Below are 20,561 nucleotides of genomic sequence, written 5' to 3' on the forward strand. Positions count from 1 at the left end.
TGTTTATCAGTATAGTCCAAAATCATTTGGTTTTGTGCTAAGTTAGTCGTAGGACTCGCGTGTGATACTAATAAGTCGATTATTTATACAAATGTTAAAAACGTACAAAAAATAAACAAAATTAGTAGCAAAATGGTAAATGAGATCTCAACAACGCCTAAACTTAAAAAATAAATACGTAATAATGTGTATATATATTATTTTTTTAAAAATGTATCGTAACTACATAAAATATATAGGAAACCAAATTAAGAAATGTTAGTTATATAAAAAGGATAAAAAACAAAAAAAAATGGATAAATTATAAAAAAAACTTTATTGTGACAATATTTTTTGGTAGCAGTCGTCTGACGTAACACTGTCACAAGTGTGTAGACGCAAGATCGAAGCTGTCAGCTTTCACACTTTTTTAAAATTTATCAAATATCAGAAAACACACAATTATAATAATATATAAAAATCAATAAATCTCTAGTGCCTCATATAAAATTACAAAATAAAAAAATTAAAAATTAATATCTTGTCCGTTATTTGGCTAAGGGTATTTTTTAAAATATTTATATCTTCTCGCATCAAATAATAATAATTAATATTTAATATAAATCTAATTAACTAAGCTAAAATAGAAACGAATAATAATTATAATAATATGGTCTGGGCGGGGGTACGCCGCCCGCCTTGTACTAAATATTCACTTAGAAAAACTTTATGGAAAAATTACGTAAAAAAATAAAATAATCCTTTATGTGTCAATTAATAACTTATATAATATATATAAAAAATTAATAATATTTTTATATAATTAAAAAAGTGAGAATAATAATCATTATATATTGTGTGAACGAATACTTCTCGTATTACAGTATGACTACGAAGAACAATTATTAGTTACCTAGTGTGACAGCAGTACACGACACAGTACAATACAGTACGATTAGATACAAATTACATTTTTTTTTCACTTCACCATCATCATCGTAATATTTTTTTATTAATTTCATTACCGTTATGCAATCTATATATATCATATATATAATATATAATCAATAGAATAAAATAGAATAATGGGATTCAGACACAACAAGGGCCGGCGGGCGGGCCAGGGCAGGACTCGCCACAACCAAACTAACCTCTTCACCGCCGCATATAAATATCAAAATACTAAGTCAACAAACAGCATTTTTTATACCACTCGGCTCATTTTTATAATCATACTCGAAAAATTCTAACAATTAGGGATATGTATCAATTATTATCTTTTGTTTCGTCTAGTGAATAATAATAATATATATGTATATTAATATATAATCATATAATATTAATATATATAGTAATAATAATTATTACAAATACAGTACACATACATATATATAAATCGGTGCTGCACACACGCCCGCCCGCCGCTTGATATATAATTATATAAACACACCGGCGCGAACCGATCTTTACTTTTTTCTCATCAAATATAATATAATAATCATAATATATATATTTTATACAAATTCTTCAATATATTATTGTTATATTCTCATTATATTATATTATTGAATTTATACTTTTTCTTTTAATTAAATTTAATTATTCTTGAGAATTGCCATAATCGATCAGCCTTTAGAGAATCACGGCGAATTTATACAAAAGAAGGGATGATGGAGGGGGTTGGCCTGCGACATTATTCGAAAAAGATAACGGTAATTACATGCAGTACGTCTCGCCGTATTAATTAATTTTATACATCATAAAAATTCACAATGCGCGCGCGCGTATGTCGTCGTCGTCGTCGTCGTCGTGTTTTTTTCATGTTTTTAAGGAACAGACCGCGAGGAAATTTCGATATTTACATAAAAAAAAATATAATATATAGCGAGCGGCGGCGAAAGCGTCGAACTTGCGTCGTGTGCTTATTTTTTTGTGTTCGTACGCGAACGTACGAATCGAACGCAACGTGTGATGGGGGTTTTATATTGTACGTCTCGCGCGCGCCGAGTGGAGATCGAGGGGTCGCCGCCCGTGTGACGCCTTCTCGTTTTGAGATTTTCAGAATTCGCATTACAAATGCGCGATCTTTGAAAATCTGCGGTTATGGAGAGAACGGCGTCAGGGGCATTCCCAAAAGCACTCGGCGCGCGGAGAGCGCCGTCGATCGGTCGGGGCGGAAAACGACCCAGTCGTTTTCCGTACGGCGTATTGGAGATGTAGATACGTGGGGTTATTACACAGATGAAATTAAGACGTTGTTCATAGATGGGTTCGACGCTTTCACCGACGCCGCTTTACGATCGAGCGGCGGCGGGTTTATGTGGTGGTGAGTATGCGTATGGCGGAGGCGGCGGGCGTGCTGCAGACCGGGCAGGACCTCGTCGTTGTCGTCAGGCGCCTGGCGCACTCCAGGCAGAAGAGGTTGTGTCCGCAAGGCACCAGGGCCGCGTTGACCGGTCGCTCTGAGCACATGGCGCAGCCCCTGGGGGAGCCGCTGGGTGACGGGCGCGCCGCCGGGAATGCCCACACTCCCGCGGGACTCTCGAAGCTCGGCGAATCGCCCAGCCCTTCGTCGCGCTCGCGTTCCGCTGGAGACCAAATACTAGCTAAACCAGGGGCGCAAGACACTGACCCGGAGCCGGACGACACCGAGCCGGACGACGAGAACACACCTGACGAGCAGGACTGCGTCACGGGCGCGCCGTCCAGGCGTCCCAACAGCGCGTTGAAGCCGGACCGGCACAGCACCGAGCCCAGCTCCTCGTCTCCGGATCCCGCTCCAGTCGATCCTGTCGCTCCCGCTCCCGTGCGCACTGCGATATGTGCTTCGATCTCCTTCCTGGCGGCGTCAACACTCTCCGGCAGACCGGTGACTTCGAACACCGGCTCCTTGTCACGACTCGGAGTCACTATGTACGTATGCGTCTGGTGTTGGATCCTCTTGATGGTCGCTCCCTTGGGTCCCACGACCAATCCCACGACGCGATATGGTACGCGAACTTGCGCCGTGATGTGTCCGGGTGCTGCGGCCGGCGGTCCGGGAGGCGCTCCTGCCGAAGAGCGTCGCGACGCCCTGATTTGACTGAAGTGCTCTGCCGCCGATAGGATCTCCTTCTTTGCGCGTCCTACGTCTTCTTTGCGACCTGTCACTACAAACACGGGCTCTTCGCCTCTGACCGGTGTCTTGATGTATGTATTAGTCTTTGCTCGGAGTGCCTTTATTTTACATCCTGCGAACAAAAAATAACATTGGTTAGTATAAAGCATAGTATTTATGGGCAAAATTTTTAATTCCTAACTATACGCAGTACCCGTTTTACGCGGTTTCGCTTTAGCGCTGCAAATAAAAAACATTTTTTTTAAATATACTACATTGCAATCAAATAATAATTTTGCAGCTAGCAGAAGATGGTTCGAACCGTTCAAAAAAGACACGCATTACACAACCTCCAGATTAACGGTAAATAGCTTTCTACTGATTCTCGGGAAAAACTACAGAAAATTCTTATTCTCAGCGTCAATTTTTAATACATATTTAACGAAAACTGAGAAATCAGCCAGTGATTTGAAGTTTGCTAAACATTATTTTTCTGTAGATTTAACCTTTATAAACGAATCGAGCAATGGTATCATCTAAAACCTAGAGCAATGAAAAGTATAAATTTTGAAAATCTTTTAGTCCATTGTATCTGCTGCAATATTTACTCAAATGTTTGTTCCAGAAAGCATAAGAAGAATAAAATCTTTCATTCAAAGTTATTTTACTTTTGTATAAAGCACCAGGTCCTATTCAAAGAGCAGCAAAATTGTATTTTTACCATCCAGTACAACCTTGTCAATCCTACCGTTAAACCAATGGGTAATTTCAACGTTCAACGTATACTACATAAAGCGGACATAGCAATATGGTAATAAAAAAAATTTAATTTTAAATTGTGTAAAGTACATTGCAACAGCATTCGACGAAATTGAACCGTCAAACAACAATGCCTGTTGGTAGAGTAATATGACCAGAAATGGATGAAACTGCATCGGGAGAAAGATTTAAAAATTCAGAATTAGCCCACATTGACGACTTATTCGTTGAACAAGAAAAGGACGAAGAAGAATTAATTGACAAAACCAAATGAATCCACTTCCAAAAATATTGCTGAAGTTCTACAATTGGCCAGTAAATTATAAAATATGGTTTTAAACATCGAACCAAATATCCAGCGTGCTGTTAAATTTCAGCATTATGTAGGTCAATTGCGGGCAGTATCAAGAAATTAACAAAGATTTAAAAAATATTTAATATGGGTAAATCCAGAAAATCTGCTGCTAGATAATGATTTCGAACCAATTCTAAGGAAACAACAAGTTAGAATACAGTAGCGACGAAGAGGTATATTCAATATTGTTATCCTGTTTTAAGTTGTGTGTATTATATATGTTATAAAGAATTGTTAATTTTTTTGACTTTTTATGACTGCATTTGTAACAAATGCAAGTACATTTAGAAGTCGCTCCAAGAGAAAAATTGAGAAAAAACATTTGTGTAAAGATAAAATAGATGAAAAAATTAAAAATGGTTAGATATGGATCAGGTCTGGGCACAATCCGACTCCGCGAAATACTTCTACCCGACTCGCGAACCTTTTTTTTAAAGATTACATCATTGTAATTTGATAAGTCTAATGCATTACAGTGAGGTAAATCAGTGTCAACTGGGTAAACAGTTGGTAACATTTACCGGTTATTTGTTGTTCCTGGGACACGAGAAATTTAAAATTAGTATTCTCGGGTAGCCTGTGATTTTTTTTTAATTAGAAAGGAAATATTAAGAAGCCAATACTATATTGATAGCATCATCCAATCATTTACAGCACAAACTTGGCCCTTATGGTTTTCACACGAATCTTTACATTGGGTTTCCTTTTCAACTCTATCGCTTTCAGTAACTTAAAAATCCTGCTAGTACAACAAGTAATTGCGAACTTTTATCCTAAAACCAAATCTTCTGTAGAAGCAGATTGTGAATCTAGTGTTTAGAGATCATGGTTTCTTTGTTCGATAGCGAACTATTAATACGTAAGAATGATAAAAATCAGCATTTTTAAACTTTTGATTTAAAAATATAATTTGGGTTCATAAACCATAGTCGAAAGCCGAATTCAAAACGAAAGAAAAAAAAGGAAATGAAATGAAATGAGTAGAATTTTCCGATATACTATACATAGAATGGTCCTACATATTATATATACTTCTGCCATTTTCTACTACGCATTTATGCAATGCGGCGTTTTCAAAAGAACCGCCTTCCGATCTGTGTATATACACAGAACAAAAATGCTTCTTCGATTTAATCAATTTTATCCGCTATCAGCGCTATCGCGAATATGAAAATAACATCGAAGATGAAGAAAATGACATCGAAGAAGATATAAAACATAGCAAATGAGCTAACGAAACTAGTCTTTCTAACCGTTTTTGGCGGTTACATAACGAACCGTTGCTATTTCGCATCATTAGCCCAGTGTGTACGAAAACGAGGGGCGAATTAAAAAGGAGCATGACAAAGTGTATTGCTTAAAAAAAGCGTTCAGTATTCGACGTGTAAAAAATGGCTCACATGCGGCAGCGAGCCGGTAGGTAGGATAACGCGGGGCCGGCGACGGGGAGAGGTTTTAGGCGTTTCCCTGGCAACGGGGGGTGTTTGTAGAGGGTACGAGAGGGTTAGGGAAGGAGGCTTGCGGACCAATGCGGCAAAAATCTGGCAACGGCGCGCCAGACGCCTGGCGTCGTTCTCAAGAAACGAACCGGCCGCAGAAGAGATCGAACCGCGAAACAATGGCAACCGAAGGGTTAATTAGGCAGGATCGTCCCCCCTGAAGTCGTAAGGGTTGGCGGAAAAAAAACTGCACGAATACAATGAACCGGCCGAAAAGTGTGCCGGCCGGCAAGTTGAGCAAAATCGATATTGTAATGGGGCGCCGAAAGGGGAGAGAGAGCGTAGGACATTCTTAGCAAGTTTGGAAAAACCGTACGCGAAACTTTCCGGTGCGCAGTCATGCGTCACAAATCGAAACCGGTAAGTCTCACCCTACACGTCGGTTTGGTTTCAACTTGGCACGCTTAATCAAGCTTTAAGCTCGACGTTATAAATAATGAACCCTTGATGGGTTGACATTAAAACTCGCTGTCGTTACCTAGCAATAGGCCTGAGAAAGGATGTCAACCGTCGTAGACTGCCGAGCTAGTCTGAAAAGCCGAAATAAACAGCACGCTAAGATGTATTCGTCTACTAAATATCTGTTATTAAAATTAATGTGAGTATAAGAGAAGCAAAAATACAGAGATGGCGTTAGAAGATGATTTTTTTATTTGACTACTAACATGTTAAAGTCAACAGCCAGCTAGATATTAGAAATTATTATACTTTTCAAATGCAAATTGAGTGCAAATTAAGTTGCACGCATTATTCAAACCTCCTTATTTTATATAGGAAATATAAATAAAATCATTGTGATAAGTTAAACATCGACACAAAAAATGCAAATATTGTTTTATAGTAACTAATGAGGGCCTAAAGAGGGGACCATCTTTACAGATAGAAGATTCCTACAGGCTTCGCAGAAAGTATTCGGAAAATGAGTATTATTATGCAGAGGTCTATAATTTAAATTTTCGGCTTTGTAGTGAGGCTAATAACGATCAAGAAAGAATAGGTAATACAAAAAGATAATGCAAATACGCACCCTGTACTAAAAAATATAGATAGAATCAAGATTTCCGCAAGCGGCGAAAGCCAAGAGGAAATTCTGAACTCTTCGCACAGATCGATAAATGTGCTATACTATCATATATACACGGGAGAAGAGGCTTTCGTGCGAATACCAAGCTAGTGTCTCTTTAGCTACAGCCACATCTAATTCCGATCATATAGCGTCGATTGACCTTGTGCGCCAAAAAAATACGATTTCCGCAATGGCTAAGCGTGTATTATAATAATCTTTTGTCCTATCGATAACGATCTTATAGCAACGTGTTTTCGCTACGCAGTGTGACTGTTGATTTTTTATCTCCAGAGTTCAAAGACCTCTCCGGATAACGATTTATGCGTTCTTTGGGGTGGGTTTTCGGGATCGTGCTCTCGCTCTCCCTTGTTCAAAACTACTACTGTTGTTGTTGAGTTGAGTTTCCATCGTGGGGTTTTCAAGTGGGGCACACGCGTGTAGCGATCGATAGGCCACATGAAAAAAGGTACAATTGCTTTGAAACTTTTAGCAAAGAATGAAATGTTGTGTACGCTCGGGCAAGGTCAGAATCTGAAGCGGCAAAGTTGGCCGATTCGATATATTTTGGAAATTACTATAACAAGGTCTCGCAAAAACAAGAAAAAAAAACGGAAGACTTCCGCGTATAAATTACAGGCTATTCTTATTTTTCTGATACAAACGTCGGTTGACAAGAGCTTATACTCGTAAAAAGATATATTTTCATCAATAAATAAGAGTTGATTTAATTCTTTATAGTCTAGGCATGTTCTTACATACGTCATTATTTCATTAAAAATAAAGCTGAAAACCAACATTTTTGTGCTATACCTAGCGAGATTTTAAGATTTTTTTTTTTTTGTTAAATCATAAGAATTTGCAATCGTTATATGCATTTCAAAATATAAAATGGTTAAAACGCTTTGACGCTCACTATTACTCACTATACAATATAAAATATAATTTAATAATTACACACAATTCTTTTTAATCTGATTCTAAATATTGATGCATTTATCTACCCTCAGACATATTGAAGCCGCGTGAAAATAATATTGTTGTATTTTATACAATGTACTAATATGATTTTTTATCAACATAGATTTATTCAACTTTAAAATCATTAATAAAATCTACTCGAACCGAAAGTTTCTCAAAGCTATTGTAAAATCTAATAATTTCGAAACCGGCAAAGATACTTATAAAGCAAAAACCTACAGAAAGCCAACCTAAAATGAAAAGTAAAATTGTTCTGTAGTAATCGTCGATTGTTTCGAAGCAGTAAAACAAGGTTCGCCCATTGCGTGTTCGACTTCCAACTCCACACAATCCTACCCATGACTAAACTTCCTTGGAAACGAGGCCGGGAGCGCGGAAATCGCCAAAAGGAAAATATAAACAAGGGTAACCAGAACAGAGAGAGAGAGCCAGGGTGCCACGTGCGAACCGCGATGGCGTCGTTTTCCCCCCGGGGGTGGCCACGGTGGCGGGGGCCGATCGATGCCTCCGGGTGCACTGACCCCGGTGCAGGCTGCAGCCATTGTTGCCACCCCCTGGCGGACCACCCGGGGTGGATTCACCCACACCGCTCTAAGGGTTCTAGGACCGCTCGATACGGAACCGACAGCGCGCGGCTCTCAGAAAGATACCTATGTACTCAGCTCTCTGGGGATGATACGCTATCGAGATGACACAATTTCGTACAGTCCAGAAAGCCAACTATAAAAATGTTGATGCATTGATCGTACGACGATCATACGACGAATGCTTAGATGATGGATTGGGTAGTACAAATTAAGCATTTGGGGTATTCCCCAAAAAAACTTTCTACTGAGCCAATTCGATTTTCATGTAAACAAAAACATCAGACTCTTTGGCAGAGTGCCATAAAGCAGAAGCAGCAGCAGCTAAACGACACAAAGCTATGACGAAAAGGAGACACCAGGAAATACCGCTTTTGGCATTCGAGCTAATAAATTTATGCAGCATCTTTTTACGTCTTTTTTAAAATAACGCTTTCTTTCGAATAGTTGGACAACGCAGCTTCTATATGTGTTGCAATGGTATAAAAATATGCTACGACGCAACCAACGCGGACTTTACAGAAAATATTTCCTCCTCATAGAAAACATAATACTTCCTCCTACCGACCCTACATAGCATTAAATCAAAAACTTAATCACCCCAATTAAAACGCGTCAAACTCACACTATTATTCCTAAACATGCAAACCAAATACTGTATGTACATAATTATATTTAGGGGAGTTTGTGTACCTTTTGATTTGAATCTCTATTTTATGGATATACTAGCTTACGTGCATGGCTTTTCCTGCATTGTGTTTCTAGATATTAAATATTTATTTCTATTGGATTTTTTTATTGTGATTCGCTTTTGATATTGCGTTATAAGACAAACCACCAGAGAAGCATTCATCTCTATTGTTGTCGAGAATTAGAAGTAAAACAACTCAAATTAATCCCCGCACTTAAAATGTAATATTGAAGGTTACGTCCACTAGAATTTTTGCATCTAAATGACTCGAGGGTTGCCTGTTCATGTTGTGTTTATCAAATTAAACTAGATTAAAGGTAGCTTGACCTAAAAATACGCAGCAGAATCATATTATTATGAAAAAATAATGAAACATAGACACTGTCCAAATAATTCGGTGATCTTTTTTTTAGAGATGAATTTTTAATGTTTTCTTCCAAGTATTTTTTATGATGCGCATGAATAATACGGTAAAACCAACGGATAATATGACATGTCAACAAACGCAAACAGTGCCCTAAAAAGGTTAACGTCGGTTACAACTGGGCATGATGACGGTTGGAGTCCAACGGAAGTCAGGGTGTGCGTATGCACCGCAGCCGAACAGCTGTCCAACATTTGTTCCGACAACACCCAACGGCAATTCCGATGTGACGAACAACGAACCTTTCCGAGAAGTCAACCGAACGAGGAAGGAACGGCCGATCGCGAGGACGTCTCAAAGGACTGAGAAGTCCTCTCTCCGGTGGTGAATCCTTCGTATTTCGCGCCGGTCATCACCATGACCATAGATGGGGCTTTCTCGCCACGGTCGTGACTCGTTCCTCGATAATAAGGCTGATGTTATTCCGAGATACGCATTCCATAGTCCAGCATCGCGGCTCAACTTAGCAGATCGCACTAATGTTTATCTTTTTCGAAATTTACTGCCGCGCAAAATCGAAATAATTAAATGTCAACGTCGGATTCGCGTGGGCGATGATATTACAAAAGGGTCGGCTCTCTCGGTGTTTTTATCTCGATCCATGACTTCGCAGATAATTAAAAGCTGTAAATATAGACGTATATAAGAAACACTGATAGAAATGCTTCCGCATATTAACGTTTGCTTGCCCTGATTAAGAAGAAGTAGTCGGTAGGTGTCACACCGACTGCAGCTTCAAGAAGCGTCGCGACGCTGTCTATTTCTATATCCGGCTTCCCTCCCCCCACACGTCTCCCGCGCCCAGTCCACTCCTAAATACAGACCCCGCAAATAGCTTCTGTAAATGTCGAGGGTTTGAAGACCCCAACAGTATGCGGCGCTGAAACGTCACCGCGGCTGCATTCTCGCAATCCCATGATGCATCGGTCATAAACGAAACCGATCAATCGGACGTACACTATACATACATGGTTATATACGCGTCTCAATAAAAGGCCATTATGCGAGTTCAAGGATGAGCCATCAGCTGTTAGTTGTGGGCAAGGAGGGTGACCGCCGCTCGGCGCATGGGAAGTCGTAGGCGTGCTGATCACTTGTACTTCTCTACTATATGCATGGGAGTTTATATAGTACGAAGCATTAATATGTTGGGGTAGTATTGAGTATAAAAATTTAAAAGAGGTCAAGGTCCAACTATGATTATGGGAGAAGCAAGTCCTTATTGGTCGCTTGAAAAGTGCCCACACGTGTGATTTAAAAATTAATACTTTATTATAAATATAGATCAAAATGGACTAGATAAAAATAAAAACACATTAGTAATGCATATGTAGCATTTGTGAAGAGCGCAAATGTCAAGAGTTGGTAAAGTCTGCAAAGTTCAATGCAGGTGAGTTATATAGGTAGTACAATTCCTCTGAATACATAAGGGGTTCCTTATCACAAATGTCAAATGTCCTTGTGTGCTCATAAAAAAGATAAACATGGCATGGGGTCGATGAAACGCAATTACTACTAAATGCGACTACGCCCTTCTCCATTGTTATCCTTCGAGAGACCATGCAAATTTCAATATGAACACCCAAAAAGAACGTCGTGATCATAAATTAAACCAGAGTTAATCTAAATATTTACGTTAAACGCATCTAACGGTTGCGTGTGAACCAAACGGAGTTACTGCACACTCGTAGTATTGTGAGAATATAAATTAGCTGAAAACCTTTACGAGAGCTTCGTTTACGTAACGCATTCAGCTGAGACGCATCGGAGAAGCATCTTGGCTCGCACACATCGATCCGAATATGTCTCGCTAATTATTTACAGATCCGAACGGTCTCTAAGACAACTGAGTTTTAAATGTGTGCATCGTTAATGAATCGAACCACGGTTCAAGGGTAGTTATTACGGCGGAGAGGATAAAGTACAGGGGTGAGGATATTGTGCGATTGCACGAAACAAATCGCTCCGTTCGAATGTAATGTTCTCGAAATGCTGGAGAAGCAATCGAGGAATGTTAAATTCTGTTTACTAGCCTTAAAAAGCATTACATTTTCTCACCAGTGAATCAATACCTTTGACGGTTACCCAATATTGAACATCTACGAATGGATGAAAAGCCCGGAAGTATTGAAGAAAAATGAGAGTAAAAGAGGAATTTTAATGTACTCATTTTAAGTAGCATTATCGAGCTTTCGATTGATAGTGCATTCGACGCCGTTATATATAAATATATATAAAATTTAATAAATAAATTAATACGAAATAGCAATACTTCTATCCGCTCGGAAGAAAAACTAATTTATCTCTAATAACATATTTAGTATTACGAAAGATAGGGAACCGTTCATCCGGCCGTTACAAGCTGGGTGCCCACCCGAAGGGTTGGACTTAAGGGGCTTATTACATGTAACGGCAGTGGTACACGTAATGGATTACATGTAGTATTACTCCGCTTGTGATGGCATAATATTATTTAACTGGACTGATTTTTGCTCGTTTGCTTTGATTCTCCAGAATTGTAGAAATTTTTGAATTTTATTCAGATGTTCCTGTATCTTCGTATGTGGCCATAACAACCATTTCGTTTGCAAAGGTAACAACAAACCATTACATGTTTTAAATGGGAAAAAAAACTATTAAAACAATGCAGTTTGAAAAAATGTTGTTCCAAGGGTTAATAATGTCAGCCTATCCGTGTAGATTAGATTCGATATATTATATTCGATAATAATACACATTCAAAATATGTATTTTAAAAAGAAATCTGATCGTTTACCCAAAGTGGGCAGTTAGGAGCCCAAAAAGTTGTGCCAATGATCGGGTTACGTACGCGATTGTAAACGTGCTACTTAACCGCACCCATAAACCAGCTTATTTAGATCTCGCGCGGCCTAATTTACTAGGTAGTTTACACTAGTATAGTTTCAAAATTGAATACGAAACTGATCAAGCAAACAACACATCGGAAACTCGGGAGGAACACCTCCATCCGTTTGTACAGGACGAGAGGCACGTGGGAAAATGCAAGTCCTGCCAACGAGGTGCTTGCGTCACCCCGTCGAAATACATCGACAGACACAATGGAGCTTCTGAGAATATTTGCAGAGAAACTGTCTGCTTCTGCCGCGAGCAGCAGACGAGTCATCCGGTGTGACATGGCAAGTTGTGCATTCGGCTGCATCAGCACGCGCATTGCCTCTGGTCGTCTATTATTGTTTTGGACGGTTCATTCACACTTGGCCGAGCGGCGAGGAGAGTCACCACACACACGCAGATCGCCCACGCGGCCCTGGAGAAAAACAAACAATCGGCACGACGGTGGAGAGAACGCTGGTGGCGCTCTTATCTCCGCGAGACGGCGGGGAAGACCCGACACTTTCACACACAACAGGAAGAAGGGTGTGTGCGAGCGCCAGGACGTCATCGGACGAGGATGAGATCTAAATCTTTGGATAGCCCACGCGCATTCCTAAACGTTTTCGACCTTACTCAACACTATGGTTGTTACCGCGGTGGATTGTATGTACCAACAACCATGTCGAAAAGATAATTAAAATTTGAACAACGTCAGGCAACACAAAACAAAATTTACCAAAAAAAGTTGTAATAATACAAAATGGAAGAAATATCGATGTAGGACGTTCTTTTTTCATTGTAGCATTAAAATAGCCATCAGCGCAAAATATAATAACGAGAAGGATAAAGTCAGGTGGATGCCAATAACAATTATACAGTCAAGACCTGAAATAATACATCAGCATAAGGGTAAACCACCCCTTTTTAAAGTTTAAGGTCGCACCGTCTGCCAGAAAGATCAAGGACACGTTCTCATTTGTAATATTGAGGGGATCCTGCGTATCCAATTAGGGCCAAACCAGTTATAACCCATTTTTCCGGTCATTTAAAAAAACGAATACCGGCTATTTTAAAATTAAATAAAGAATATTAATTTTTAAATTCATAAGCGAATCCTAACTGCCTCAACTCAAAAAAAGTATTCCTAACTATGGACAGTATGTTTCAACTATAAAAATATTTTAAATCATATGAATATACAGTAGAGACCCTCCCAATAACAAAGTAAATTGGGAACGTGCATTTGGGTGCGTGTAGTACGGGGACCAGAAAATACTTTTTTTATTTATACAATTTATTGTGAGATATCCACCCTTTGGCTCGCTCACACATAAAACAACGGGTACCCAAATAGCACGTTCCAATTTCACGGAGGGGCATGCGGACCGCATGCCCGTATCTCTCACTCACTCTCGAGAACACGCAGGCGATCGAGAGGGAAAGTATTATATTTATTTGTAAAATATTTTTTTTAAATATACGAAACAATTTTCCGAGAAAGGTTATACCAGGTCCATCATCCGCCCAATGATAAGCAATACAGCACATTCACGATCGAGATCGTGACGAATAAAATTAGAAATGAGGTTTTAGTCGTATCATGTGTCTCAGGAGACAAAACTTCCTTGGACGAATATGCGTTACAATCCGCCGCAATTGGTAGCCTTCGACGTTTAACTTGCGACAGACACCAAGACGGTAATCGCACATTGTGCAATGGTGCCTTTCGCAACCATGGACAAGTTTACGGTCGCTTTATCGCCGACTGTAATTTGGACGAATCGAAAAATGCGGGACCGTGAAAGAAAAGCTTTTCTTTAAAAGACCGACTCTTGCTTAATGTTCGATTATGGTTTATGGTCGTTAATCCATAATTGAGGGGTTACGAATGAATATGAAAGGGACAACGTCACACGGTCTTGGAATCACAGAATCTACGGTGCTGTGAAGTCAAACAAGAAGTATGACGATTGTTTGAGTTGGTGCATGTTGAGAGCATTGCTATATGCAGCGTTTGTAGGTTATGTAAGTAGATAAATCCGACACTGTACACATGTCTGGTAATTTGTATGCAATGCCCAAGCCAAGAGGTGAGCGCACGCACATATCGAGCGCGCAGACGCACCGAAACTTAAAACGCGTTCGTGCGCAATAAATAATTCAACCATGTGCGCTCATTCATAATCGATTCCGTCGCTGAGGCGCTTGTCACACGTATCACACGAAAATATATGTTTCAGAAGCGCGTGCGAAAAGAACGCGAAATCCATCCTTGAACTTAATAGAGTTCCACTTTTTTTAATTGTGACCACGTATTGGACAAGGCGGCCCCTCGAGTGGCGCGAATCTATGATTGGTATGTTTCAGCAACGGCAAGGAAGTGACCATGGGTAGGAGCCCGTGAGGTGACGATTAAGCAATTATGCCACGTCGATGATCGATAGACCAGTTTATTACAGGTGAGTGTCCCACATCTGCAGTGGGACACTCTGGAAGCACACTCACTCATGTTTTTATGTTTGTAAGTTAGGTACGTTCGCCAACTGGGCCACCTGCCCACGAAACAATTTTTCATAACTCGTTTTCGCGAATGTCCCCTCGGTGTCTGATGTGTGGGCGTATGCCGGGGAACACCTACTAGTGACTAATGACCAACGCCCGAGACGATGCAGCGTTTTACATACGTTAAGATAAGGGAATTGATTAGGTCGATACAAGTAACGAAAATAGTCAACTGAATACTTTCCGAAAACATCTGTGATTAAAATGTGAATACTAAATCGCAATTTATAGTGTAACGGATGTGATGGATAGACCCCTTTTAGTATTATACATGATCACCGAAACCTCACAATGTTTTGATTTCAGTGTAGTCTTGAAACCCTACAATGTAGGTAGGTGCCTTGCGGTCTCGTCCGAAGGCCTTTTCGATCCAATTATCTCATTGGAACCCCCATGAAATGTCATAAAGTCCGACACACATCGATAATGAGTTCATCACGCACGATGCGTTTATCTCCCGGTGGGCCTTGACAGAGGTCAGCGATTTTTATTGAAAGCGACCGCAGAAAGAGGCCAGACCATAATACCATATAGCACGGCCCTCATGTTGCATGCAACAATGCAGATTCGACGCACTCAAACAAACTCAAAAACATAGTTTCGAGCGACGAGGGTTTCGCAAAGCATAAAAAGGAAATTGTGCGACGAGAGCGATACGGGGAAAAGGAGCAGAGAGTCGACGAACGTTTCGTCTCAAGGCGAACTTGACCAACGAAACGCGTCACGAAAGGCGATATCTGAACGTCGGGATCTCGGAGAGTGAGGATCCTTTGTCATAGCAGTAGTAGTGTTTGCGAAAAAAGTGACCTCATTCGGAGGCGTCGTGACGCAACCTTAACTCATTACCTCCCCTCGGCTTCCTGGTCATACGATCGCAACGTTGCGGTTAAAAAATAAATGATAAAAAAGCATGTGAAACGTCGAAAAGGCGAGTCACCGTGACTGCCTTTTGCAACAACACAGCTCGTCCTGTGCGTGAAAAACCTGTGAGAAACGATTTTCGACAACCATTATTACGTCGAGGTGATTAAACCCAGTCGCCATAAAGTGTACTACGAATCCCGTTAGTGTGGTCGTGTATTTTTTATATTTATTTAATACCTGTTGCATTCAACTCACCCCCGCTAATCCGGATTAGAGCTACTAAAAAAGCTCGCGGGTCAAGGATTATATAGAGATGCGCCCACACAAAGAGAATCGTCTTCTTAGAATCGGTCATTTTAAAGGTTCTTTATGGTTGCGTGTTAGCCGAAATCCGGTCAACCTTGGTTTCCGTCTGCTATATATAATATGCGCGGAGGGCGTATGTGATCTAAAAAAATAGACGTGCTAAATCTAAAGTGGCCATCACAATTAATTACCCCTTGAAATAATGTTTATGATAAACATCTGATGCGAAGTTTAACGTTAAAACGGCATTTTATAAATATCATACATTTTTGGTAAAAAAGCATTTTGTTAAGCTAAAAAAAATCGCAAAAATAACATATCATTAGATCCAGTTTGGACATTTCGTAACTGTCAAATTGAGTTTCATAGATATTTTAGAGTAGCACTAGCGCCTATTAGTTGAATTATATTTTCGCTAGAAAATGTATTCGGATATGATTTCACTGAAATTATATTTATACTAGTGAAACATGTACTCGGTTTTACTTACAAAGAGGGAGAGTATTCTAAACTATTGTGGGTTATTCCTTCAAAATTAGACAACGTCTAAGAATAATGATGTGAATTGGTCTAAAGGGGTAAAAAACACTCGATGGCAATATGACAAATATTCTGAACGATCACAAAGGAAGATCGACACAAAGAGCCGGCTTCTACCAAGATGCGCATTTAGCATTGCGATGGCATCGAATAGTCTGAGGAGAGTATATAAAACCCTCCGAGAGCCGTCTGGCCAGAGCAAAAAACCGAACCGGCCGCATTCTTCTGCGTGACATAGTCGCCGCGGCCGACAATGCAACTCCTCTAAAAGTGAACGGGCTCCATCCACACCGAAAGCACAAGAGACTGAGGAGCTTTTTACCCCCCGATGAAGCCACTCTCGTTTTCGAACCATTGACCGGTCCTCAAGCGAGCTCACGAATCCCGTTCCGAGTACGAAAGCTCCAGCATCCCGCGTATTCCAAAAGCAATAGCAACAAAAAAATATGCCAAAACACCAAAACAACAACTGCAAAAAATCGATTCAAATTAAAGCGCTCTTAGCAAAAACTGGTTCCGCTCGGTGAGGTTCAGTTCGAAGAACCCTTGTTTACAACACTTGCGCGCAATTGATAAAATGATACGTAGTAAAATAGTCACCAAGATGCAAATTTTGTTTCGTCTGGAAGGATTCTATATATAGCGGAATTGCATCGACTCACAGAAGTCGGATTACGACCGTTCCGAGAATCGTTTCGGACCGACAAAAGAAAATTTTAAAGCCGTATAAAAATTAATACTTCTCAGAAATCGTTGCAAAATTGATCATCAGACTGGGACCTCGAAGAGCTAAGGTCAGTCTGCGTCGAGAGCTCGCGTATATATAGGTCCGCAAAAACAAAGAATCAACGAATAATTATTTAAAAGCAGAACATCCGATCCAATACAAAGGCTTGCTATGTAACATCAATGCGTGTATTTGCCGTACCTGTATTATTAAATTATAGATCAAGCTTAGCTTAACATACACGTGTAAATCAAACAAAAAAAAACATACAAGGATTTGTGGTTGGTTATCGCCCAAGGGTACAAAAACTAGCTTCGCCGTAGCCATAGATAGATGCTAACAAGGCATTCCCGAACTACTTTTAAGCGCACCATCAGATCAATTATCGCTCGCATAGCAATTAAAAATCGGGAGTAACGAAACAGAAGTGTGTTAATTGATGCGTCACAGAAGTGTTTGGAAAGCCAAGGTCCGCGGTTAACGATCCGAACCGTATGAGGAAAATCTATGTATGTGAATCAGTGATATTCCAGAAACAGCGTCGCGATTTATCAGTATTCGGATTAGGGATGTTGCGCTGTGTACCACCTTGGCATTGGCAGTAGAATATAGAGTGCGTTAGCCTCTTGGGTTCAATGTCGTTCATTTACTACGGACAATCGTTTTACTTATAAATATAGAAATGTTGCTGACATAACGAGAAGCCTTGAGTCTAGTTACGTACCGGTCGCGGAACACCGAAGGCCTCTACATAGATAGCTACGCGATTTTGAACCGACGCTTTTCTAACTAATGTCAAGGTCCTGGCTGCCACTTTGTGCCGAGCACATGCAAAGGATTATGAATGAATTTCGAGAAGCAGCTGTGGAAGCATAGCTGAAACCACGCCAACACATGGCATTGTTTACAAGAACATACACACTTAGTGCCTAAAAAACGACGTTTTACTCGAGTCGATCCTCTACCGTTAGGACAAATCTGGACCAAGCTCGTAAATATTTTGTAAGCTTCCTTTGTGCAGCCGACAAAGCCGGTCATCAATGCGCCATATATGCAAGATTATGTGCAGTTTATTTTTATTTAGTATCTGACCGACTTCACTTAAAAAAAACTAGCATACCTCATATCGTATCGTACGAGCTTACATATCAACACCAGTCTGGATATTTACCTGCAACGAAAAAAAACACAAGATTAGCGAATCGTTCATATAAAATATGACACAATACATATTTTTTGTGTGACTACGACCAAATACGTCTTGACAATGAGAATCGTGTGGCATGAGTGTTGCATTCAAAAACATATCTAATGCTATCTAATGTTTGTTTAATTTGATACTATTATACAATCCTTGGCGTTGTGTAAGAGATGAAAAAACCTTTTGAAAGATTAGGGACCGAGGGTTGCCACTAAATAGCTCGTAATTAATATTAAACTGTCACTCGACACTTCTTCTAAAATTGGACAATGAACCGCTGTCCACTTATATATATCTTATATATTCTGAATTAGTAGGTTTATATTTTTTCTATAGTAGATCGACATCTTACATGTTGTTTTAGTATACTATTATGCTAAAATAAACAACATTGCATATAAAATAAATCTTAAAAATAAACGGGTCTAGTCGAGTCGAGGTAAAATCCTTATCAAAATTCAAACATCCTGTGTGGACTACGTAGCTTCGTAACCTTTTGTTAAATTATCAATCATACAAAAGCATACAGATGTTAGTAATCACATGTTATATAAAACTTATATTGTGATCGTGGTTATAGTGAAACGATTCGTTATCGCTCTCTGTAATCTGTCTTAACCAACACCAAGCAATAAGAGCTTCCAGCGCAATAATAATAACAACGCTGCACTTCTGTCCAATCCTCTCAGCGCCATCTGAAGCATGACCGACAATGAGAAGCTGGAAACCGAGGAGCGTGAAGGCGGAAGGAGGGTGGGTGCATCTGCAGTCAGGTGCGGCGGGCGGAGTGGGTCACGTCAGAAAGTGAAATGCCCCACAGACCCAACCGAGTTGTGGTAATAGCACTCACTGGCAATCTAAGGCACAGTGAAGCCCGGCTACGGCTTTAGGCACGTACTATTACTACGCCTCAAACGGATCAGACAAAAAATAATCGTTAGCAAGGTGAAGGCCGGTTACAATAGGAGAATGGCGCGTTGCGTAACGTATAAATCCGCGCTCTTCCTATCCGTCGAGATTGTATGGTGTGAGGGATGTTCGATAAGTCGGAAGTTTTGGATAGGGTTAAAAATAGATTGCGGAAAATTGATTGCAGCAATATCAAAAAGTATTTATGTTACAGTATGAACATTATCATGTGGTGTAATATTTAAATATACTATTGATACAACCCTCATACGATTTAATTTTTGATGAACTCGCGGAAGTTTTGATGAGTCGGTCTATAAATTCTTTAACGCCTCATTCAAACGTATTGCATTTATTTTTGGAACTGAGTATGAATGATACTGAGTTTATAAGCGTCGGATGACACGCGATTGCAGGCTACTTTTAAATGCTCCATTTAAATAAAATTCAATAAATTAATAAAAAAATAACAAACAGGTAAGAATTCTAAATGTAGATAACAATGCTACATGTATTGCATATTAAATACATGAGCACAATCATAATAATTTAAAATCAACGAGAAAATAAAATATGTAAATTAACAAAAAAAAAAATATTTTATTTATATAATTTACTAATCCGGTGTACGTCCTGCACGGATTAAATTAAGTGGCATAATATTTATTATTTACAGATCCGATCCATTTCTAGACTCTTCTATCATAAGCACGTGGAAAATATTCTAGAAAAATCTACCGACTCATCGAACGACCATATAAAAAATCGTTGCTCTTCCTGTCCCGAAAACTCGCTAGCGCGCGTGCACACGGGGTTGCGATCCATCCACCGGGTGCGGACACCGTGTGAACGCTCTCTATTCCCGCCCCGTCTGGGAATAAAGAACATTCCAGCGGAGACGCCGCGCCGTATGGCGCTGTCTCTCTCGCACATATCGCACCGTCCCGCTCGCACGCCGGACCTTGAGACCGAGGTTCAACATCCCAGACCTTGACTCGGGAAATTATACACACGAATAAAACCGAATCGCGAGCGTATCGCATTTTCCGCATCGACACAGATAAAAGCTATACTAATAGGATGATAGGTATGTAATTGTATAAATGGAGCAGAAGATGAAGAAAATAATCCAAAACTCATTGTTGTTGTTATTGTTGTTGAGGA

General features: G+C 39.9%; 1 protein-coding gene across 2 annotated transcripts in view; it reads right to left on the reverse strand.

Moving 5' to 3' along the window:
- Positions 1-1,556: 1,556 nt before the first annotated feature.
- Positions 1,557-20,561, reverse strand: part of LOC148236876 (RNA-binding protein MEX3A) — a 35,790-nt gene continuing 16,785 nt past the window's right edge. The window contains exons 2-3 of one of the 2 annotated variants that reach the window (XM_088182060.1): positions 2,652-3,209; positions 1,557-2,567 (exon numbers count right to left, since the gene is read on the reverse strand). In XM_088182060.1, the coding sequence (XP_088038186.1) occupies positions 2,296-2,567; positions 2,652-3,209 (830 nt within the window). In that variant the 3' untranslated portion in view covers positions 1,557-2,295. Of the gene's footprint in view, positions 3,210-20,561 lie in introns of both variants that reach the window. The other variant, XM_088182059.1, reaches the window with a different exon arrangement.

The sequence above is a fragment of the Plectrocnemia conspersa genome, unplaced genomic scaffold (genome assembly GCF_051122295.1).
Source record: "Plectrocnemia conspersa isolate PC_06_02 unplaced genomic scaffold, ASM5112229v1 ptg000003l, whole genome shotgun sequence".
NCBI lineage: Eukaryota > Metazoa > Arthropoda > Insecta > Trichoptera > Polycentropodidae > Plectrocnemia > Plectrocnemia conspersa.